General features: G+C 44.8%; 1 protein-coding gene across 1 annotated transcript in view; it reads left to right on the forward strand.

Moving 5' to 3' along the window:
- SLC7A14 (solute carrier family 7 member 14) overlaps positions 1–18,953 on the forward strand; it is a 111,965-nt gene that overhangs the window by 85,029 nt on the left and 7,983 nt on the right. Inside the window, exons 5-7 of the mRNA XM_007077075.3 lie at positions 6,164–6,310; positions 8,786–8,994; positions 10,884–11,761. Coding sequence (XP_007077137.1) covers positions 6,164–6,310; positions 8,786–8,994; positions 10,884–11,761 — 1,234 coding nt within the window. The remainder of the gene's footprint in view (positions 1–6,163; positions 6,311–8,785; positions 8,995–10,883; positions 11,762–18,953) is intronic.

Below are 18,953 nucleotides of genomic sequence, written 5' to 3' on the forward strand. Positions count from 1 at the left end.
CAAAATAAGGACAATGGTCTCTACTCGTACATCAAAATACCTTAAATTGAGAAAAGTTAAGGCTACAGATCTAGATGGTAATGGATCTGAAATTCAATCCCAGTTCTGCTTCAGTCAGAGCCCTATTTACTCCACTATCCCCCAACCTGGTTTGGACACACGGGACCGATTGCCTCTCTTTGCACCTTTGGCCTCGCAATCTCACTGCAACCCAACCTTACGATCTTGAGTAGGCTTGTCACTGGCCACCAAAAAGGTCTGGCTGGGATTTTGTATTTTTCGCTGCAAATCCATTATCCCTGCAGGGAATTCAAATATGTGCTCTAGTGGCTGTGACTAAAAGCATCAGCTGAGCACAAAGGACAGCCCAGTTTGAGGATGTTGCTGACTCATCCTCTTCTCTATCTGCCCGGCCTTGGATTTCTGCATAGTACATTTCCTCCCTAACAAACTGGCCTGGACCTGTTCTTTCTCAACTTTGTTTTCTGGTCACTTTTCTAGTCCATGAAGGCCACTTTGGGTTTGTTTTGTTTTGTTTTGTTTTTTTCTTTTTCTTTTTCTTTTTCCTTCTTTTTTTTTTTTTCTTTTTCGTTCTTTTTTTTTTTTTTTTTATGTAAACTCTTCACCCCAACGTGAGGCTTGAACTCATGACCTCAAGATCAAGAGTTTTGTTCTCTACTGACTGAGCCAGCCAGATGGCCCCTAGCAAGGCCACTTTGAATATGGATCCTAATTTTTAAGGTCTGAAACCCTCTCATGAACATGACATCCATCAAGTGAATAAACACACTCCCTACTCCGTTACTTGACAATTGTCAACAAAAGTGAGTTGACTACTCGACAGCTGCAGACTTCTCCTTAGGGAAAACCCAACCCTTCTCCCTGACAAAGGGCCTAGTACAGAGCTCCAATCCACTTTACTCTTCAATCGCTTCTGGTAGGATGGGCTGGGGGAGATCATTGTGTTATGTAGGAGATGGTTTATAAGGATGCCGGTACCTGACTTGACACACAATTCTCAAGTACTTTGAAAGGGTTAATAATAAACAATCTGTCCTCTGGCCATAGACCCTTCACAAGCCTACTCTTTCCCTGCCCCAACCACATCCTTCCAAAGAAAATAGCTTAAGGAATGGTTTACTCACTTACAGGTTCTGGGTCAGATGCTGCTTTGGTCTTGAAGAGCCGAAGAACAACAAACATTTTTCTCTAGATCAAGTAACTGCTGGCCCTCAGCTGAACCCCTGCTTCCATCTGCAGTTCTTTAGCCCCTGGACACTGTTGGATGTGTATTGCCTGCATGTTATTTGTTCTTGATGTTATCTTATGGTTTCTCTTGAACCAAATGAGACACTCCACCGCACAAACAGCTCCAAGGAAAATGGTCCTTAGCAAGCATGTGTGGGGAATGCTGAACGCCTCCAAACAAAGGAAACGTTGGCTTTCGTGTTCTCCACAGTTTAATTCATTTGTTGGAACCTATTAACACATTCCACTGTCACTGTGGACAGGCTGCTAATAGATATCCGGAGCTTGAGGGTGGTAGAAAATGCTATTAAAGTTGGAGTTTTGTCTTGTTACCGTGGGAGTGAATTATATAAAGGTGCCCAATTATCTCCTAGACATCTGGCAGACTGGCCAAGGCAGAATATGGAGAGCTGCCTCATTCCTATGCCTCTTGAATATCAGCAAGACACAGAGGGCCAGCTTTTAGGGACCCCACACACTGAACAGCATGCCGCTATAATGGCATTGCTTTCGACAACCAAGTAAGCAGCAGCCCTCCAGCAACTGAGGCACGTGCTGCTTCCCCACAAAGGCTCTGTAGAGGGATGAGCTGATCTGGATCGCCTGGCTGAGCAGCTACACCAGCTTTGCCACGGAAAACTTTCCACTTACGTCGTCAAATTAAAAAGTCAATGCTATTTTTTATTTATGCGAAATATTTTTTAAAGCTAGGTGAAAGCACCAACGAACCCAGAAACATGCACATACGCACACTTCACCCACCAATTTCTTTCATAGATGTTCACTCCTAAGAACATACGCATTCTTTCATGCTTGGAAGGGAATCCTAATCACAAATACCAATGGCCAGATCTGAGGTCTGGAGAGAGCGAATAATTTTAGTGGTTATTTGGGTAGAGACAGACCCATACCCAGTTTCATTTCCTGGCTCTTTTGTATTCATCAATCGGGAATCATTTGCTTGCAAGGAAGAAAAATTCATTCAAACTAACTTAAGTAAAACTAACTTAGGCAAAAAGGTGATCTTATTCGCTAATTTTATTATCTTCTCCTTGATAATGTGTTTATTTAATCTATAGCTTGTTAGACCAGGATCTGTTTGATCTTGACAGGTATGCTGGGTTTTTTCTATTTCTCCTCCCTCCCCAGATCCATTATCCATCTTTCATACTCCGTTCTGTGCTCCAGAAGGCCCCTTGCTGGTTGCTCCCTGATGGACTTAGCCAATGGGCCTTCACTGAAATCATTTCATTTAAACCATCTGAGTTAAATTCTGTTTCCTGCCTAATGCAGTAGAACCTCCAAATGTCCTACCTTTGATCTATCCAGTCTTCCTTCAACTATAATGACTTTCTAGTTTTACATAGCAAATTCAGGCTAACAGACATTCTCTTTGCAAACTAATTCTCTCCATTCCCAACTTGACCATAGTCAATATTCTGGTATCTCATCATTTTCAGCAGTTGCCATCTATTTTTTCAATTATTTGGAGAGCAGCAGAATTTGTGTTTCATAAATAACATAGACACTTATTAATCTCATTCAGTTTATTACCACAGTCAATATTGTATTTTAGGTCTTGCAGTATCCTCTAGACTCCAAGTCCCAGGGGGTTAAGCTCACAGTATTTTTGCTCATGACTATATCCACATCCCCAAGCACAGTGCCTGGCACAAGGGAGCAGTTAATAAAATATATGCCCTTTAAAAAAAAAAAAAGGAGGAGGAAGAATTTGTTTATGCCTTTGAGTTTCATCTGTTCTAGAAATTTTATAATAGTGATTAAAAAATACTGCTGGTAAGAGCTAATATTTACTAAGTACCTGCTGTAGTCTATGACTGCAGTTCTCTGTATTATCTCATTTAATCCTTGTTAACAACCCTATGAACTAAATACCACTTTCATCTCCATTTAAGAAAATGAGGTTCCAAGAGGTTAGGAACTTATTCTAGGTCACCAAGCCAGTATGTGACAGAACCACACCAAGTCTGACAATCTGTAAAATCTGTTCTCCTAACTAAATCCAATCCCCACCCCCAACCCCCAACCTGTGGATGGCTGTGCATGGCGTTGGGATTCCCTCTGGAGCCTACAGTATATTTCTCCTCCAACTGCTTCATGATCAGCACTTCAAAATTGGAAGGTGTCCTCCAAGTCTTCCACTGAGTCTTCTTTTCTTCACCTTTGACATCCCTGGGCCCCCAGTGATTCCTCACAAGGCATGGCTTACAGACCTGTCATCTTTTTCTAGGGTAGATTGGCCCCCAAGTTCTTATTTTAAGATCCTTCCAACCCCATTTCCTCAACAGTAAGCTCTTGCAATATCTGTGAACTTTCCATCCAGAACTGACCACAGCAAATAGGCACAGGGACTATTCATGGCACATCCTAACTGGGAGTGATACATCATCAACTGACTGTCCTGACAGATCTGTATGATTTGCAGGAGCTGTGTGTGTGTGCGCGCACACGTACGTATGTATGTACGTGTAAAGGAAGAAAGATGTTAAAGGAAGAGAAAGCAGAACCTGTTTTCTGGTAGCTATCTTAAAGCAAGGCTTTCCTTGATTGGGGAGGTTTAGGGAGCCTGCAATCGCAGCCTCTGTTTATCCTTAAAGACCAAAAACATTTGCTAGATAAGCGAAACAAGCACATTTCCAGACCGGTAAACCTCCAGGTACAATGAAGTGAGATCTGTTTTCTCTCCTTACCTGGAGGCCAAAACACTTTCCATTCCCTGAAATGAAGGAGTTTACTGAAGTAAATTTTGAGATATCTCCTCTCCCAGAAAGCAGTCCTTTGATGACAATTCCTTGAGAAGTTCTTTCTACCTGAGTTATTAGGATAGACCAGCAGCTCTTATGGGGTGCTTGGGTGGCTCAGTCAGTTAAGCATCCGACTTCGGCTCAGGTCACGATCTCATGGTTTGTGAGTTTGAGCCCCGCATCGGGCTCTGTGCTGACAGCTCAGAGGCTGAAGCCTGCTTTGGATTCTGTGTCTCCCTCTCTCTGCCCCTCCCCTGCTCATGCTCTGTCTCTCTTTCTCTCTCTCTCAAAAAGAAATAAATGTTAAAAAAAAAAAAAAAAAAAAAAAAGGAGTTTGGAATAGACCAGCAGCTCTTAGATTATTTTGTGCCATGGACTCTTTGGCAGTTTGATGAAGCCTATGGACCCCTTCTGAGAATTGTGTTTATAAATGAATAACCTAATTACATAGGAATCCAAAAGAAAGCAAATATATTAAAACATAGTTATAAAAACATTTTTAATTGTGATATAATAACAATGTGCTTCTATATTAGTGTTTTAAATATTAATATCTGTGTCTAATAACTATCGTAATTTGGAAGTAGCAATAAGCACAAGAAATATTTCAAGATCTCTGCAACTATCTACTAGTATAGAAAAAATATCTGATTGCTTTGGTGACAAAATCACAGGTACTATTAGTTTGTCACTTACATTCATAATTAAAAGAAATGCTTATGTTTAGTCAGAGGTTACTAACAATAAAGATATAATCTTTTCTTAGCAAAGTTCATAGACTCCCACCCTGAGTTGAACGGACCCCAGGATAAGAATGCCCACTTAGGGACTTGGAACTTTAGAATCCTAGTGGGAAAGACCACAGAAAGGGCCAAGTCATTTTACAGGTGAGCAAACTTGCTTCTGAGGTTTGAGAAGATATTCAGTTTGTCATGTACCTGGCCGATTCCAGTACTTAGTATTTTATTTACTGAGAAGCCAGTGGGAGAGGTAAGAGTGAAACTTTGGGCACAGGTATCTGCTTGGCACATGTTTTGAATTTCATCATTTGTAAGCTACATGTGGATTAAAGGGGGAGAAATGATCCTTCTACAATGAAGCTCACCCCTGGACCCCTGGCTAGAGCTTGCATGTTGCCAAGTCCCCTGGCCCATACACACAAGTCTAGAAAAAGCTCTCTCACCCTCCCCTGAAAGGACATTCCCCAAGCATTCAGACAGGCACACTTTTTGCTTTCAGCCGGTAATGAGAATGCCAAGGTGGGGAAACTTCATCTAAAGTTCAGTCAATTCTTTGGAAGAAAGTAACACACTCCTTAAGAGAAGATTCGCACTGACATCTTGACTTATAGTCCCACCCGCCCTTGCAGCTGTGCAGGCTCAGTCCAACAGGCATCCAGCAGATGTCACTGGTTACCACCTCCCCAGCCTGACACTGCCTCTCACTGCATATCTTCTCCAGCCTTATAACCCAGCTAGGACACTCGAGCCCCAAAGGGACAGAAAAATCAGACTGTCTCTACCTGTCTCCCCACGGAAGACAGTAGGATATCTGAAGATCTGAAAATCTTTTCTATCATTTCAGATCTAGGTGTTACCACAGAGATGATCTATGAAGGGCACCAATGGTAATGTCAGTAGGACAATTCTTGGTGCAGAAGTGTTTGAGTCCTGTACCCTAAATGCTGAAAGCAAACCTCACGTCTCTGTGAAAGTCACAAGTAGCTCCTCACATTTCCAAACATCCCCTAAGGGAAGTCATAGGACCCCTGGTTGTGGTTGAGAACCATTGGAAGAAAATAAGGCACGGAGAGGTTAGTTAATGAGTTCCGCAAGACATAGGGATAGCCAGTTTATTGATTTACTTATAACCCCACTTATTTCCCGAAATGATTTGAATATGTTGAACAACCCAGTGTTTATGTGGCCATAAGTCTTCTTATCTCCATTTTACCCATGAGGGAATTGCCCAGGATCACACAGCTAGAAAGCACAGGAGATCAGAACTCAAGTGCTGAGCACAAGACCCACCATGTTATTCCCTCTGCTGCTCAGTGACGCGGCCGAGCACTGGGCAGTTGTTGGTACCACATGTTAGGCCCTCGTGCTGCCCTGACACTCTGAGTCTGAAAAATGCTATTGTCCCACCAGGTGCTGCAAGGAGCAGCCACGTGTTTCTATGCTTTCATTGGCTTTGACATCATTGCCACCACTGGAGAGGAAGCCAAGAATCCCAACACGTCCATCCCTTATGCCATCACTGCCTCTTTGGTCATCTGCTTGACAGCATACGTATCTGTAAGTACTACATCCTTTTGGGACCATCCTGATGGCCTTTTCATATTTGACCTTAAAAAGTAGCTCTGGGACTGGGTCACCCTCTGTCAGGAAATGATCCCTTCCTTGTGCTGTCTCGGCGTTTGTATGCATGTGTCCATGCACCCTATATCCCCACCCACCAATGACAAGAAGAAAATCAGCACTCCGAACTGGAGACGGGGGCAGTCTTGACCTCTGAGTTTCCATCCCTGCTCCTCCGCACACACAGGCTCTGGGTATCCACTACTGCCCAGGGGACGGTATACAGGGAGTGGGCTGCTGTCCAAGGAGCTCAGATCATAGGCTGGCAGTAACGGGTGGGTGTGCAAGCAGAGGCATTGTGGACCTCTGTGCACCCTCCTCAATGCTCTTCTGTCTTCTGGGATCTTCCCGGCAGCGGGAGGCGAGGCTCCTCCAGAGTGGGGAGACAGTACACCACCCTCCTAGAGACACTCTTCCCCTTAAATCTCAGGGGAAATGCCATTTCTTTCTGCTGTTGCTCCCTCTTTTTATACCGGCCCAAGCTCATTTTTCAAGTTTTCCTGCCAAGGGGAATCCTTAGAAGGAAGCCTGCAGCTTCTTGTCATCTCAGGATCAGACGCTCCTCAAACTTGTGATGTGTCATTTCCCAGTTCCCATCCCAGAATTTCTATCACAGAAATAGCTCACTCGCAGCCAACATCCTCCTCGGCCCCTGGCAATGGAGAGAACCAGCCAACAAGTCAATAGGTGTGTGGTCACAAAAATGCCCCAGGCCCTGGGGGTCCCACTCACTTCACTTACCACAAATAGGAAAGATCCACGGCTGTTACGTGCACCCCTGCTGCAAAACATAGGAAAAGCACCTCCTTCCCAAAAAACAAACAAAACAGAAACAGCTTTAGCAACTACTTAAGGAAGCCAGACCAGCGGCTGGCTTGATCATTAGGGCAAGCTGCAAAATAAGATTGTCCTGGGCACCAAAGGAAAACACAAGAGCAACCATGGATGTGGTTTATAGGAATTCACTTGTCCCTGGCAATTGTTTTATGGGTCAATTATCACCTCCCCTTGAGCACACACAGGCAAGTGGCTTCATCTTAACCATACTCTGATGATCCCTGCAGACAGCGTTCAGGCCATGAGGGTGGTGTGGGGCAGAGTATCTCAGGGCAGAGATGCTCTGCTTTGCATTTCCCCTCATATACCTCCCCCTCCTCCAGGGGTCAACCCCTGCTGCACACATAATAACGTTGGTCATCACAATTCCTTTCTTAGAATAGCGCCTTATAGACTACAGATTACTTCTATGCATCTGCCCACTTTTTGCCCATCCGGATCTAACATGAGCAGCCGACTCAACGCAAACCGCTGTAGGAATCAATCCCACTGTCTCCCAGCCCACCCCATGTTGCAAGTGGTGAAGCTGCTGGGAAACATCCTCTTCTAGAACACACGGCCCTTAACCAGGCCTCAGGGGCTGTTTGGTCTTGCACCGGTCAGCAGGCTGCCATTCCACCATCAGGAGAAGAGCCAAATTGCTGGGCTGTGGTGGTCCATCCTGCTGTCCTCCCTAGCAGCCCATGGCTTCACTGGAGGATGTTGGCTCCCGAGGAATATGCAAAGAAGTGGTCTGGAAATGCACCACCCTCTCCCGTTCAGGCTCTGACCTCCATTCTTGATGCCAGCATTGGCCCCTGCAGGCCAGGGGGAGCCTGAACCTATAACTGGTGGTTTCATTGCCTGGGGCCATGGAGGGAGGGTTGTTATGGCGGATTTATGACATATGAAGGAAGATGGGTCCTAGGAGCCAAGTGATTCCTGGCTAAGCAAAGCCACAGTAGTCTTACAACCCCAGAGTAGGACCGGGTTCCATCCTGATGCCTTCATTTGTGGGCTGCCTGACTCCTGGCGCTGAGCTACAGAGAGGAAATGGAAATATAGTCCTCATATGGGTGCCCCCTGTTAACTGGCTATGGACCTCTGATCACTTATCTTTGGAGTTTTTATCTCTGATTTTCAGAGTGAATGGGAGAATACATTTAAGACCATATAGGATCCTGAAAGTATAAAGGAAATGAGAGTCCTGCCCATGTGGGCAGGGTGCTCGCGGCCACTGCCAGGTCCTGGCTCCAGCACCTTTGGCTCCAGTTCCTTCCATGTGATGGTATCTGCCCTTCATTGAACTGTCAGTGTAGTTCTGCTGTTGTGGGGCTTAGATACCTGCATACTTATTCCTCAGATATGAAAGCCTGAGAGAGATATTGAGGACCATCTTGTCAAGTCCACTAAATTCTAATGTGAGGAGAAAATACTGAGACCAAGAGGTCCAGATGCAAAATGACTGGTCTAAATTAAGGGCACATGCCAAGAAGCGACAAATCCAAAGTCCAGGCCTCTTCGCTCTCCTATGGGACATCCATCCATGCTGTCAGTCCTCTCCACCTCCAGCCATGTTTTCTCTTGTTTCAACAGGTGAGCATAATCTTAACTCTGATGGTGCCATTCTACGCCATCGACACGGAATCCCCACTCATGGAGATGTTTGTGGCTCATGGGTTCTATGCTGCAAAATTCGTAGTAGCCATCGGGTCAGTTGCAGGACTGACAGTCAGTTTGCTGGGCTCTCTCTTCCCAATGCCAAGGGTCATTTACGCCATGGCTGGTGATGGGCTCCTTTTCAGGTAAGGACTATGCTTTATGAAATTAATTCTGCTCTGCCATGCCTGTCCAGGGAGAATGTCACCCACTGTCAGCCTGACTATAATTTTGATGTGCGTGTATGTCACATAGACGATGGAATTTGTCATATATCCTGATAAAGACTTTGAGCGAAAAGAACGTAAGCCCCATTACAGCCCCTCAGTTTGACTCTGGGTCTCCCAATCTAACACAAACTGGTATACTCCCCCTAACTGCCCCTCCCCTCTTGTTTGACACTGTGTGTTGCTTTGTGAAGATTGTGGGTGTCAAACTGCTGCACTGAGTGACTTCCAGAAGGAAGAACTCCTCCCAGGGACATCTTAGGCCTGCCCTCACATTGAGGTGAGGTACTGACCACAGCCCCTCTCCACAGCCCCTCTGAAGGTGAAAACATTAAAAGCTACCATCACAGGGAGTATAAGACCATCTGAACAGAACCTAATAACAGTAGCAACAATAACTACCATTCATTGAACATTTGTGTACCCTGGGTGCTTTGTATACAGATCCCATGTAGTTGTCACAATAACCCTGTTTTGCAGACAAATATAGTAGATGAGTATACTTAGAAAGGCAAAAACACTTACCCCAACCCCCCAGCTGCTGAGGGGAGGCCAGGATTTGAATCCATGACTGTCTGACTCCAAAGACAGGATTTTCAAGCACTCCAATATATTGGCTTCCAGCCCCCTACATTGGCCATGAAGTGGTCAATCTGCCCCAAGGAAATGTGGCCCATCTCTCGGTTCCCAGTGCCCACTGTATGAGGGGCTTGCAGGGAAGGCATTCTTCAAGTACACAAAGCAAGGTGTAAAGCGTGGAGGTCAAGGAGCGCTCAGGGGTATGGTGGGGGGGATCCAGCTCAGGGACTTCCTCTCTGCCACCAGCTGTCATCTTCTGCTCCATTTCCCCTGCATACCCCCTGAAGTCATCACCAGGTCAGAGTTGCCATGTTTGGGGAGCTGGACAGATCAAGAAGAGGCTGAGTGTGGCGGAGATGTTACAACTTCAGACACCCAAAAGGTTTTTCTGCTGTCAAAGAGGAAAGATGCTGGAGCTCCAAAGGCAGCTGATAGTCAGTCATATGTGAAAGACGAAAATAAAAGAGAAATGGAAGAGGTGGGAGGAGGGCAGATTAGGAGGAGAGGGAGGAGGAGAGCAGGAACCTGCTTAAGGCCCACAGGAACTGCTAAAGAGGCACCTGTCATTCATTCACCTTTGTTGGTCTTCTCCAGTTGGTAAGTGGCTGGATTGGGGCTGCTTTTATGAGCACATGTTCTGAGTTATTGCGCTATTTTGCTAACTAAACTTCTGCACTTTTGTTGTACAGCAATGCTTCTCAAGCTTTGGTATAAATCAGAATCCTCTGGAGGTTTTTTAAAGCATAGTTTGCTAGGCCCCATGTCCAGAGGTTCTGATGTAGGAGGTCTCTGGTGATACCTGAATATGTGCATTTCCAATAAGCTCCAAGGTGATACTGATGCTGCTGGTCCACGGACTGACCATATTTTAGGTAACACAGGTTTAGGGGACCCCAAGGAGGTGTATGCATGTTCCACATATCACTCCTTCCCAGCAAAGCTTGCACTTCGATTCAGATTTCTAACATGCTTCCTAAATTCAGTCGTCCCTTCACATCGCATAATGAAGTAGGAACTTTAATAAAGAAGTTTGCCTCAAAACCAAGGCATCAAAGTAAATTATTTTTAAATTGTATTCCAGAAACCAAATCCTGCAGTAGGAATAACTGTATTCAAAGCAGTGACTCCAGAAGTACATTGGAGGAGCAGGACCAGGTGGACTTAAGCCGTGTTAGAGTCAGTCACCATCTGTAGCTCACTGTTAACCCTCTGCTTGCCCGTCCCTCCAGGTTCCTGGCTCACGTGAGCACCTACACAGAGACACCAGTGGTGGCCTGCATTGTATCGGGGTTCCTAGCAGCTCTCCTCTCGTTATTAGTCAGCCTGAAAGACCTAATAGAGATGATGTCCATCGGCACACTCCTTGCCTACACCTTGGTCTCTGTCTGCGTCTTGCTCCTTCGATACCAACCAGAGAGTGACATTGATGGTTTTGTCAAGTTCTTGTCCCAGGAGCACACAAAGAAGAAGGAGGGCATCCTGGCGGACTGTGAGAAGGAAGTTTGTTCTCCTGTGAGTGAAGGGGAAGAGTTTTCCGGCCCAGCCACCAACACATGCGGGGCCAAGAACCTACCATCCCTGGGAGACAACGAGATGCTCATAGGCAAGTCGGACAAGTCAACCTACAATGTGAACCATCCCAACTACGGCACTGTGGACATGACCACAGGCATCGAAGCCGACGAATCTGAAAACATTTATCTCATCAAGTTAAAGAAGCTGATCGGGCCCCGCTACTACACCATGAGGATCCGGCTGGGCCTTCCAGGCAAAATGGACCGGCCCACAGCAGCCACAGGGCACACGGTGACCATCTGCGTGCTCCTGCTCTTCATCCTCATGTTCATCTTCTGCTCCTTCCTCATCTTTGGTTCCGACCACATCTCAGAGCGGAGCTGGTGGGCAATCCTGCTGGTTGTTCTGATGGTGCTGCTGATCGGCGCCCTGGTGTTCGTGATCCTGCAGCAACCAGAGAACCCCAAAAAGCTACCCTACATGGCTCCCTGCCTCCCCTTCGTGCCTGCCTTTGCCATGCTGGTGAACATTTATCTCATGCTAAAGCTCTCCACCATCACATGGATCCGGTTTGCAGTCTGGTGCTTTGTGGGTAAGCAATTTCCTTTGACGCCTGGAGAATTCCCTCTCAAGGCCTTAAACAGGCTTATCCCAAAATTACCTCCTAGCTGGACTAGGCATCTCTGTTGCAAGAGAAGTCTGGCTTGTTCTATGCACCCTTGCTCTCTGCATTAGAGTCAATAAAGCCAGTTGTGCCCTTTCTGCCTATTATGGTCTTGGCCGTTGGTTCTGAAGAATGATGCTAATCAATCCATCACTTCATTGAATACTATTACTGGACATTCTTTTTATGGATAATTAATTCCATAAAAAGTCATTAATTAAAAATATAAATAAATTTTATAGAAATATAAACAGTCATTCAGTAAAATGAATCCACATAATAAAGGGACATAAATAACACAGTAAAAATTAGAGTGAAAAAGGTTGACTGGAATTCTATTTTAGAAACTGAAAATTATGAAACTGAAAGTTACGGAAGAATTACTTTTCTTATATTTGACAAAATTAAAGTAAAATACCAATCATGCCTTAATATTTTAAACGAGCAAAGTATGAATTAAGTGTGGATTTTGGCATAATTTTTCCGACTAGATTATACCATTTACCATCCCTCACTTCATATTAACTTTTATAAGATATTCAAGAGTTTTTCGTTTTCTCTCAAGATTCTTTCATCATCCTTCGATATTCTAGTCATTCTCTTGGAAAGCACACATCACGCCGTCAATCTTAACTGATTTTCTCTTTGTTGACAACTGATACAGTTCTGCTAGGACTTCAACTGTCCACAACTTTGGGTGTAAATCAGAGGTTCTCTCTCTAAATTCACCTTTATTGCCTTCAAAAAGCCCTGCCCCTGTCCCAAGATTTTTCATTTTCCTTTGTGATTGATTTATATTACATTCACATCACACGTTTATTATATCCAACAACTACTGATGTTCATGAAATGGTTGGAGATCAGTGCTCATGGTAACTTGAGAGGGATGTTTAAGTGAAAACTGATTTTAAAGTTCGTCACTGCCTTTATTTCCCTATACAAATTGATAGCCCTGAGGTCCCATCCACTCCTTGATATAGGAATATGGGTGTTTAGCACTATGTCCTCTGTGCCTGGCACACAGCATGTGCTTAATAAATACTTCTCTATGATTACTCTTCCGATGAGAAAAAAAGAATAGCTGGAAAGGAACTTGAGGAGGTGGAATTTGAACCGTTAGCCTAGGGATGCTTGGGTGTCTCAGTTGGCTAAGAGTCCAACTCTTGATTTCAACTCAGGTCATGATCCCCAGGCCATAGGATCAAACCCCACATTGGGCTCTACACTGAGCATGGAGTCTGCTTAAAATTCTCTTTTTCCCTCTGCCCCTCTCCCCTCCTCGTGCTCTCTCTTTCTCTCTCTCTCTCAAATTATAAATAAACAAACAAACAAACAAAAACAAACAGAAACTGTAAGCCTATAAGATAAGATCTGCATAGAAGGAAGTGGGGCAAAAACAGTACCCAAAGGAAAGGGTCCAGACCTTCCGGCAGATTCCTCACCTCTCAAGGCCATCCTGTGTCTTCTTAGAAGCATCCCGTCCCAATTTTCACAACTCTAGGTTTCATCCTTTGTTAGACTTTAGGGGGAGTTCTTGGGAGAACCCCACTAACCCCTCAAAGTTTAAACCACTTACATGATTTATTCACAATCTCTCTTCTCCATTTAAACATTTTTCCACTGAAACCTGTAGGCAACCAATGGAAAGATTCTACTGTGGGTAGAAGTGACTGAGGAGGGTAGAAATATTCCAGTCATGTATTTGTCAAATGACTGAAGGCATAGACACAAAGACACGTGCATTTATTCATTCATTCCTAGAGTACTAAAGCTGGAAGGGACCTTCAATATCTAGCACAATGTTCCCCATGGTTTTGGTACCATTCTATCAGTAATATTTGGGCTGATTTTAGAGAGCATATGAATGGACTTTTTTTGAATTTTTAAAAGTATTATATAGGTATTATACATTTGCACACGTACGAGAAAAAATATACATACTCACATGAATCTGGTGATTATTTTTAAATTTAAGAAGTGAGTCCAATTAAAGAAAAAGCATTACTACTGGTACAGGTGCCATGATTCGTAGTAATAATTAACACTTAATGTAGCCCTTATCACACACCAACTATTACTCAAGGACTTTCCTCACATTAACTTATGTATTCCTCACAGCAATCTTCATTTTACAGATGAGGAAGTGGAAGCACTTGACCGAGGTCACATAGCTAGAATTTAGGGGAGCCAAAATTAGAAGTCAGGTAGTATGGGTCCAGGGATCATGACCATGGCCACGATACAAAATATGTGGTATATAAATAACCAAAGTTTGAGGGGTGCTTGGGTGGCTCAGTCAGTCAAGTGTCCCACTTCAGCTCAGATCATGATCTCACAGTTCGTGGGTTCGAGCCCCACCTAGGACTCTGTGCTGACAGCTCGGAGCCTGGAGCCTGCTTCGGAGTCTGTGTCTCCCTCTTTCTTTTCCCCTCCCTTGCTCATGCTCTGTCTCTCTCTCTAAAAAATAAATAAGCATTACAAAACAACAACAACAACAAAGTTTGAGAAACACTGAAATCATCTACCCTTCCCCACTGCTCCCTCTCTCAATGTCACAGATGACTAACCTGAACCTCCAAAAGGTTAAACAACATACTCAAGGTCAACAGGAATAACTGGAGATTATTCACAGAGCTATTATTAAAAACTCAGTATCTCCACGCCCAGATCTGCAGCCCGTACCTCCCTGCCAGGGTGCCTCTGAGCATCTTCCCTATTGGATCAGGATGTTTGATACGTAGTTTGTGCGGATTAACACCTAACATCAGGGCTGGCTCCATGGGCGCATAGGACCCCACATTTGGCCTAATGCTCTGCTGCTGCTTTCTTGAATTCTTAACAACCTTTTTTTCTTAACAACTTTTTAACAAGGGGCTCTATGGTTTCATTTCACACTGGGGCCCGTAAATTACGTCACCAGTTCTGCACTAAATCTATGGTTTCTGGAGCACCAGAGGCACTCTGCAAACATGGTAAGGTGGCAGGGACCCTTGCCTTTGGAGTCAAACAGCCCAGGTTCAAATCAGAGTTCTGCCACCTCTGTGTCTTGTGACCTTGGGAAGTTCACTTAGCTCCTTTGGGTTTCAGTTTACCCATCTGTAAAAATGCAGATTAATTCTACTCGTCTTCTTCTGGTTGCTGTTTGGGGCTTAAATAAGAAAATATTGCAGAAAGTAATAAGAATTATTTCTCCCCTGCCTTTCTCTTTAAAATCTAAAATGATTCATTGTCGCCCAGACTAGCTATCACATGCCAAAGTACAGCATGAACCTGTTCTGACTCAGGCTGCCCTCCCAGTTATCAGGCAGAAGAAAACTCCCAGAGAGCCTTTTGTAATCTTGCTGATAGCATAAACTTCAAACTCGCTCCAGAAATTGATACTCCACGACATGGGAGGGTGCCACTAGCAGCCTGGAGTTGGCCAGGCAGAGGACACAGGAGCTCACAGCTCGCATCCAGCTGCTGGCAACTAACTGCTTTAGCATCGTGGTCTTTGAGAAATGGTCCCTGAGTAATTTCTGCCTAGAACAAACAGTCTCCGTCCTGACTACACATCAGAATCACCCGAGCTGCTCCTGAAATATTCTATACCCAGGATCTCAGAGATTTTCTGATTTAATTGGTCTGGTGCAGCCAAGCACTGGGTATTTTTTTTTTTTTTTTTTTTTTTTTTTGAAGATCCTCAGGGAATTTTAATGTGCGGGCAGGTTTACAATGATCTAGAACAGTGGTTCTCCAAGTGTGGTCCCAGACCAGGAGCATCATACATGGAACAGGTTAAAAGTGAGATTTTAAACCCCATCCCAGACCTGCCAAGTCAAAATCTCTGAGAGCAATTTAGGTTTTAACAAACCCTACACATTGTTCTGATGCATGCTCAAATGTGACAAGGACTGGTCTAGAGAGAAGAATAAGAAGATATTAGCAAGCAAGGCAAATAATTTAATTATAAAAACTCCCTGTTTTTCAAAAACAAATTTTTGCACATATAAAATATATCCATCAAACAACCCCAAATTGGCTTATACAATTTTCAGTGATCTCATAGACTAATTATCCCATCTCTAAACTTCTGAGTCTCCAAGATGTCAGATTTTTATTTTGTTATTCATAGTATAACTTTCTTGGGGAGAACAGTAGAGATATTTTTAAGCGGAGCTTCTTATGAAACATTAGCTACTTTTTAAAAACGAGATTTACATAGTTAGGCTGAGTCATAACTCGATCATCTTCTCGGGCATATCTTTTTAACCAGCCTTCTCTAGATGAATCTTAATCACAGCATTTTTCTAACAATGTTTTGCTAAGCTCTGAACCTTTGGATGAGCACGACTCACTGAATAAAATAAGGCCCAAGTCCCAGCAAGATTACTCAGCACTTGTTTCTTTTCCTTCAGACAAGAGAGGTAACACGCACAGCAAATGTTTGATAATCCCCAGCAAAATGAGCACAGATCAGACTTCCTGTTCCTTTTCTCTCGGCTGATGCAGTTTTGTAAAAGAACACCTCGAAGTGTTGGGCAGAGTCTCAGGGAGCCTGAAACTAGCAGTTACCAGTGATGAGACTATACAGCAGTACTTTCCAGGTCTACTGTTCCCTGTGGGACCTGAGTATAGAATAATCATCGGGTGAACCAGCGCGTGGGCCCCCTCACCCTGAGGGCTGCCAAGTTCTCACCTGGAATTTTTTAAGCCCCTCAGAGAAAAACCAAATTCTCATCTATAGATTTAGAGAACAGACACTAATCTGGCAATGAGCTTCGTAAATCCTGGACTAAAACATGGTTTCCAAAGGGAAAACACAGCTGTGGTCTTTACCTGCAGTATCATTTGAAAACCCTGTTGGAAATTGACTCAAAGCAGCCATTGTCGTGTAGGGAAGAGGAGGAGAAGAGGGGGGCCTTGAATGGGGAGCAGAGAGGACACCAAGATAAATCGATTCCTGAGGATATGTCCCATAAATCAGCTTGAAATTCTCCTTGTAGGCAGAGGAGAAAACAATTGGCAACTTCGACAAATAAGTCATGCTCAAAAGGGCAAAATAAAACTCATGAAGGCCAGGGTGAGGATGGCAAGAGGAGCAGCGCAATTCCAAGAAGGAGGGCAAGGGGGGAGGGGGGTCCTGCTACAGTCCAGGCTGCCTGCTGGCAGAGGGGCTATGCCGGGCAGGGCTATGCATGGAGAAAAGGGCCGGGTGATACCATGGCTCTGCACCCAGCAGCAGCCACAATCTCGGCTGTCCTTTGAGACAAAAGAAGGAAGGGAGAGATGGCCATGGCAGAGACGAAGGGCCCCGGAGCAGGTGTGAACAGGGCCCCTGGAACACACTTAGAGCCATGAAAGAGTGGGCACTGGGCATCTTTCCCTCAGCATTATATTTGTAAGACTCATCCATGTCGTTGCTTGTGGTTTTAGTTCGTTCACTCTCCTTACCCGGCTGGCATTCCACTGTGATAATAATATGCCACAGTGGACTTATCCATTCTAGTGCCTGTGGACATTTAACTTGCTTCTACTCTGGGGCTATTACAGATAGAGCTGCTGTGAACATTCTTGTACATGTGTTTGGTGGACACATGAACATATCTCCCTTGGGTTTCTGCTGAGTTAGAAGTGGCATTACTGGCTTGCATTACTGGATTTTTTAAAATATTCTTTAATAAGATTGCATTCTGTTTCATGGCCATTATACCCCTCAAATAAAATAAGTCCCCAGTTCCATTTTGCAGATGGGAAACTGAGGCATAAAGTAATGTGACTTTGTATTTGATCAATAGCAGGGCCAGGAAGAGAATTTCTACACGCCCCCCCCCCCAACCCCCCATTCAATCCAAGCCTGCTCTTCCTGGCCACACCATCTTAAACAAACCTTACTGTTATTATAATCAATGGGCTTGCGGTGGTATTTTTTTTTTGGGGGGGGGAGAGAGAGAGAGAGAGAGCTGGAGAGGGGCAGAGGGAGAGGGAGAGACAGAATCTTAAGCAGACTCCATGCCCAGCACAGTGCCTGATGCGGGGCTCGATCTCACGATCGTGAGATCACGACCTAAGCCAAAATCAGGAGTCAGATGCTTAACCAACTGAGCCACCCAGGCGCCCCTCTGGTGGTATTTTAAAAACTAACTAGCAAAGCAGGAGTTGGTAGGGATGGCAGTGGGTGGGGAGGCCACCTTCTCATTACCATTTAGTTTTCATTTCTGCCTTGGCAAATGTCTGTTTTGGGAAGTCGATCCCAGAGCAGTAAAAATAAAAAAGCCTCTGGGCATAACAAAGTGCCTCAGTTATCTGCCGCGGGCAGGGCTTCCTGCTGGAAAGTGCACCCCAGGAAGAGGTAGCTCCACCCAGCCTGAGGTCAGGTGGCCCACCTCATCTGGCCCTGAGCCTTGTTGCTGCCTACAGAGGACAGGAAGCCCCCAGGGGACTCTAGAGATCCAACATCTGCTCCTCAGCCAGACTTTGGGCCCGTAAGGTTAGAAATCTGCTGCTGCTGTCTATCTCCAGGTCACCCAGTCTCTTTTCAGACTTGAGGTTTTGTGCTAGGTTTTCCCCATATGATCCAGAGACACCCCCTTCCTCCTACCCCCTCATTTGTAGGTTTGGCGCCATTTGCTTAGTTTGCACAAATGGAGCAACACAAGTAGAGTAAGTTGTTGTTTGTCCCAGCATCTGAAGGCAGGCTTGGCATTTCTAAACCTTCCCTGGAGGTGCCCGGGTGGGATGGGCACAGCCATCAGTTTAGACCCAACAGATGAAAGTTCCAGTGCCTTTTCAATCACTGACTTATTAACCAGTTCTTAACCTCTCTGGGATGATAGACGAGGAAGTATTTTCTACAAAGGGCTTTATGATCACAAAGTATTCTACTACATTAAAAAAGCCCACTAAATTGCTGAAGGAGTGATTCCTCATCTTGTCTAGCGTGAACCTCTCCTGGGCACATTCTCCACCAGGGAATTTCTGTCTGAAAGAAAAGCCAATGCCTCCTTTTGAATGAATATTTCCCTTCGCTGCAAACAGCCTTTTGCGGGACTCATGGCCATTACCTTTGACCAGGGCTGGCATTCAGCCCATGTGCCCGGTACAGCCATGTCTGTTTTTTAAAATACTGAAACCCTTCTGT

The sequence above is a fragment of the Panthera tigris genome, chromosome C2, assembly GCF_018350195.1.
Source record: "Panthera tigris isolate Pti1 chromosome C2, P.tigris_Pti1_mat1.1, whole genome shotgun sequence".
NCBI classification, from domain to species: Eukaryota; Metazoa; Chordata; class Mammalia; order Carnivora; family Felidae; genus Panthera; species Panthera tigris.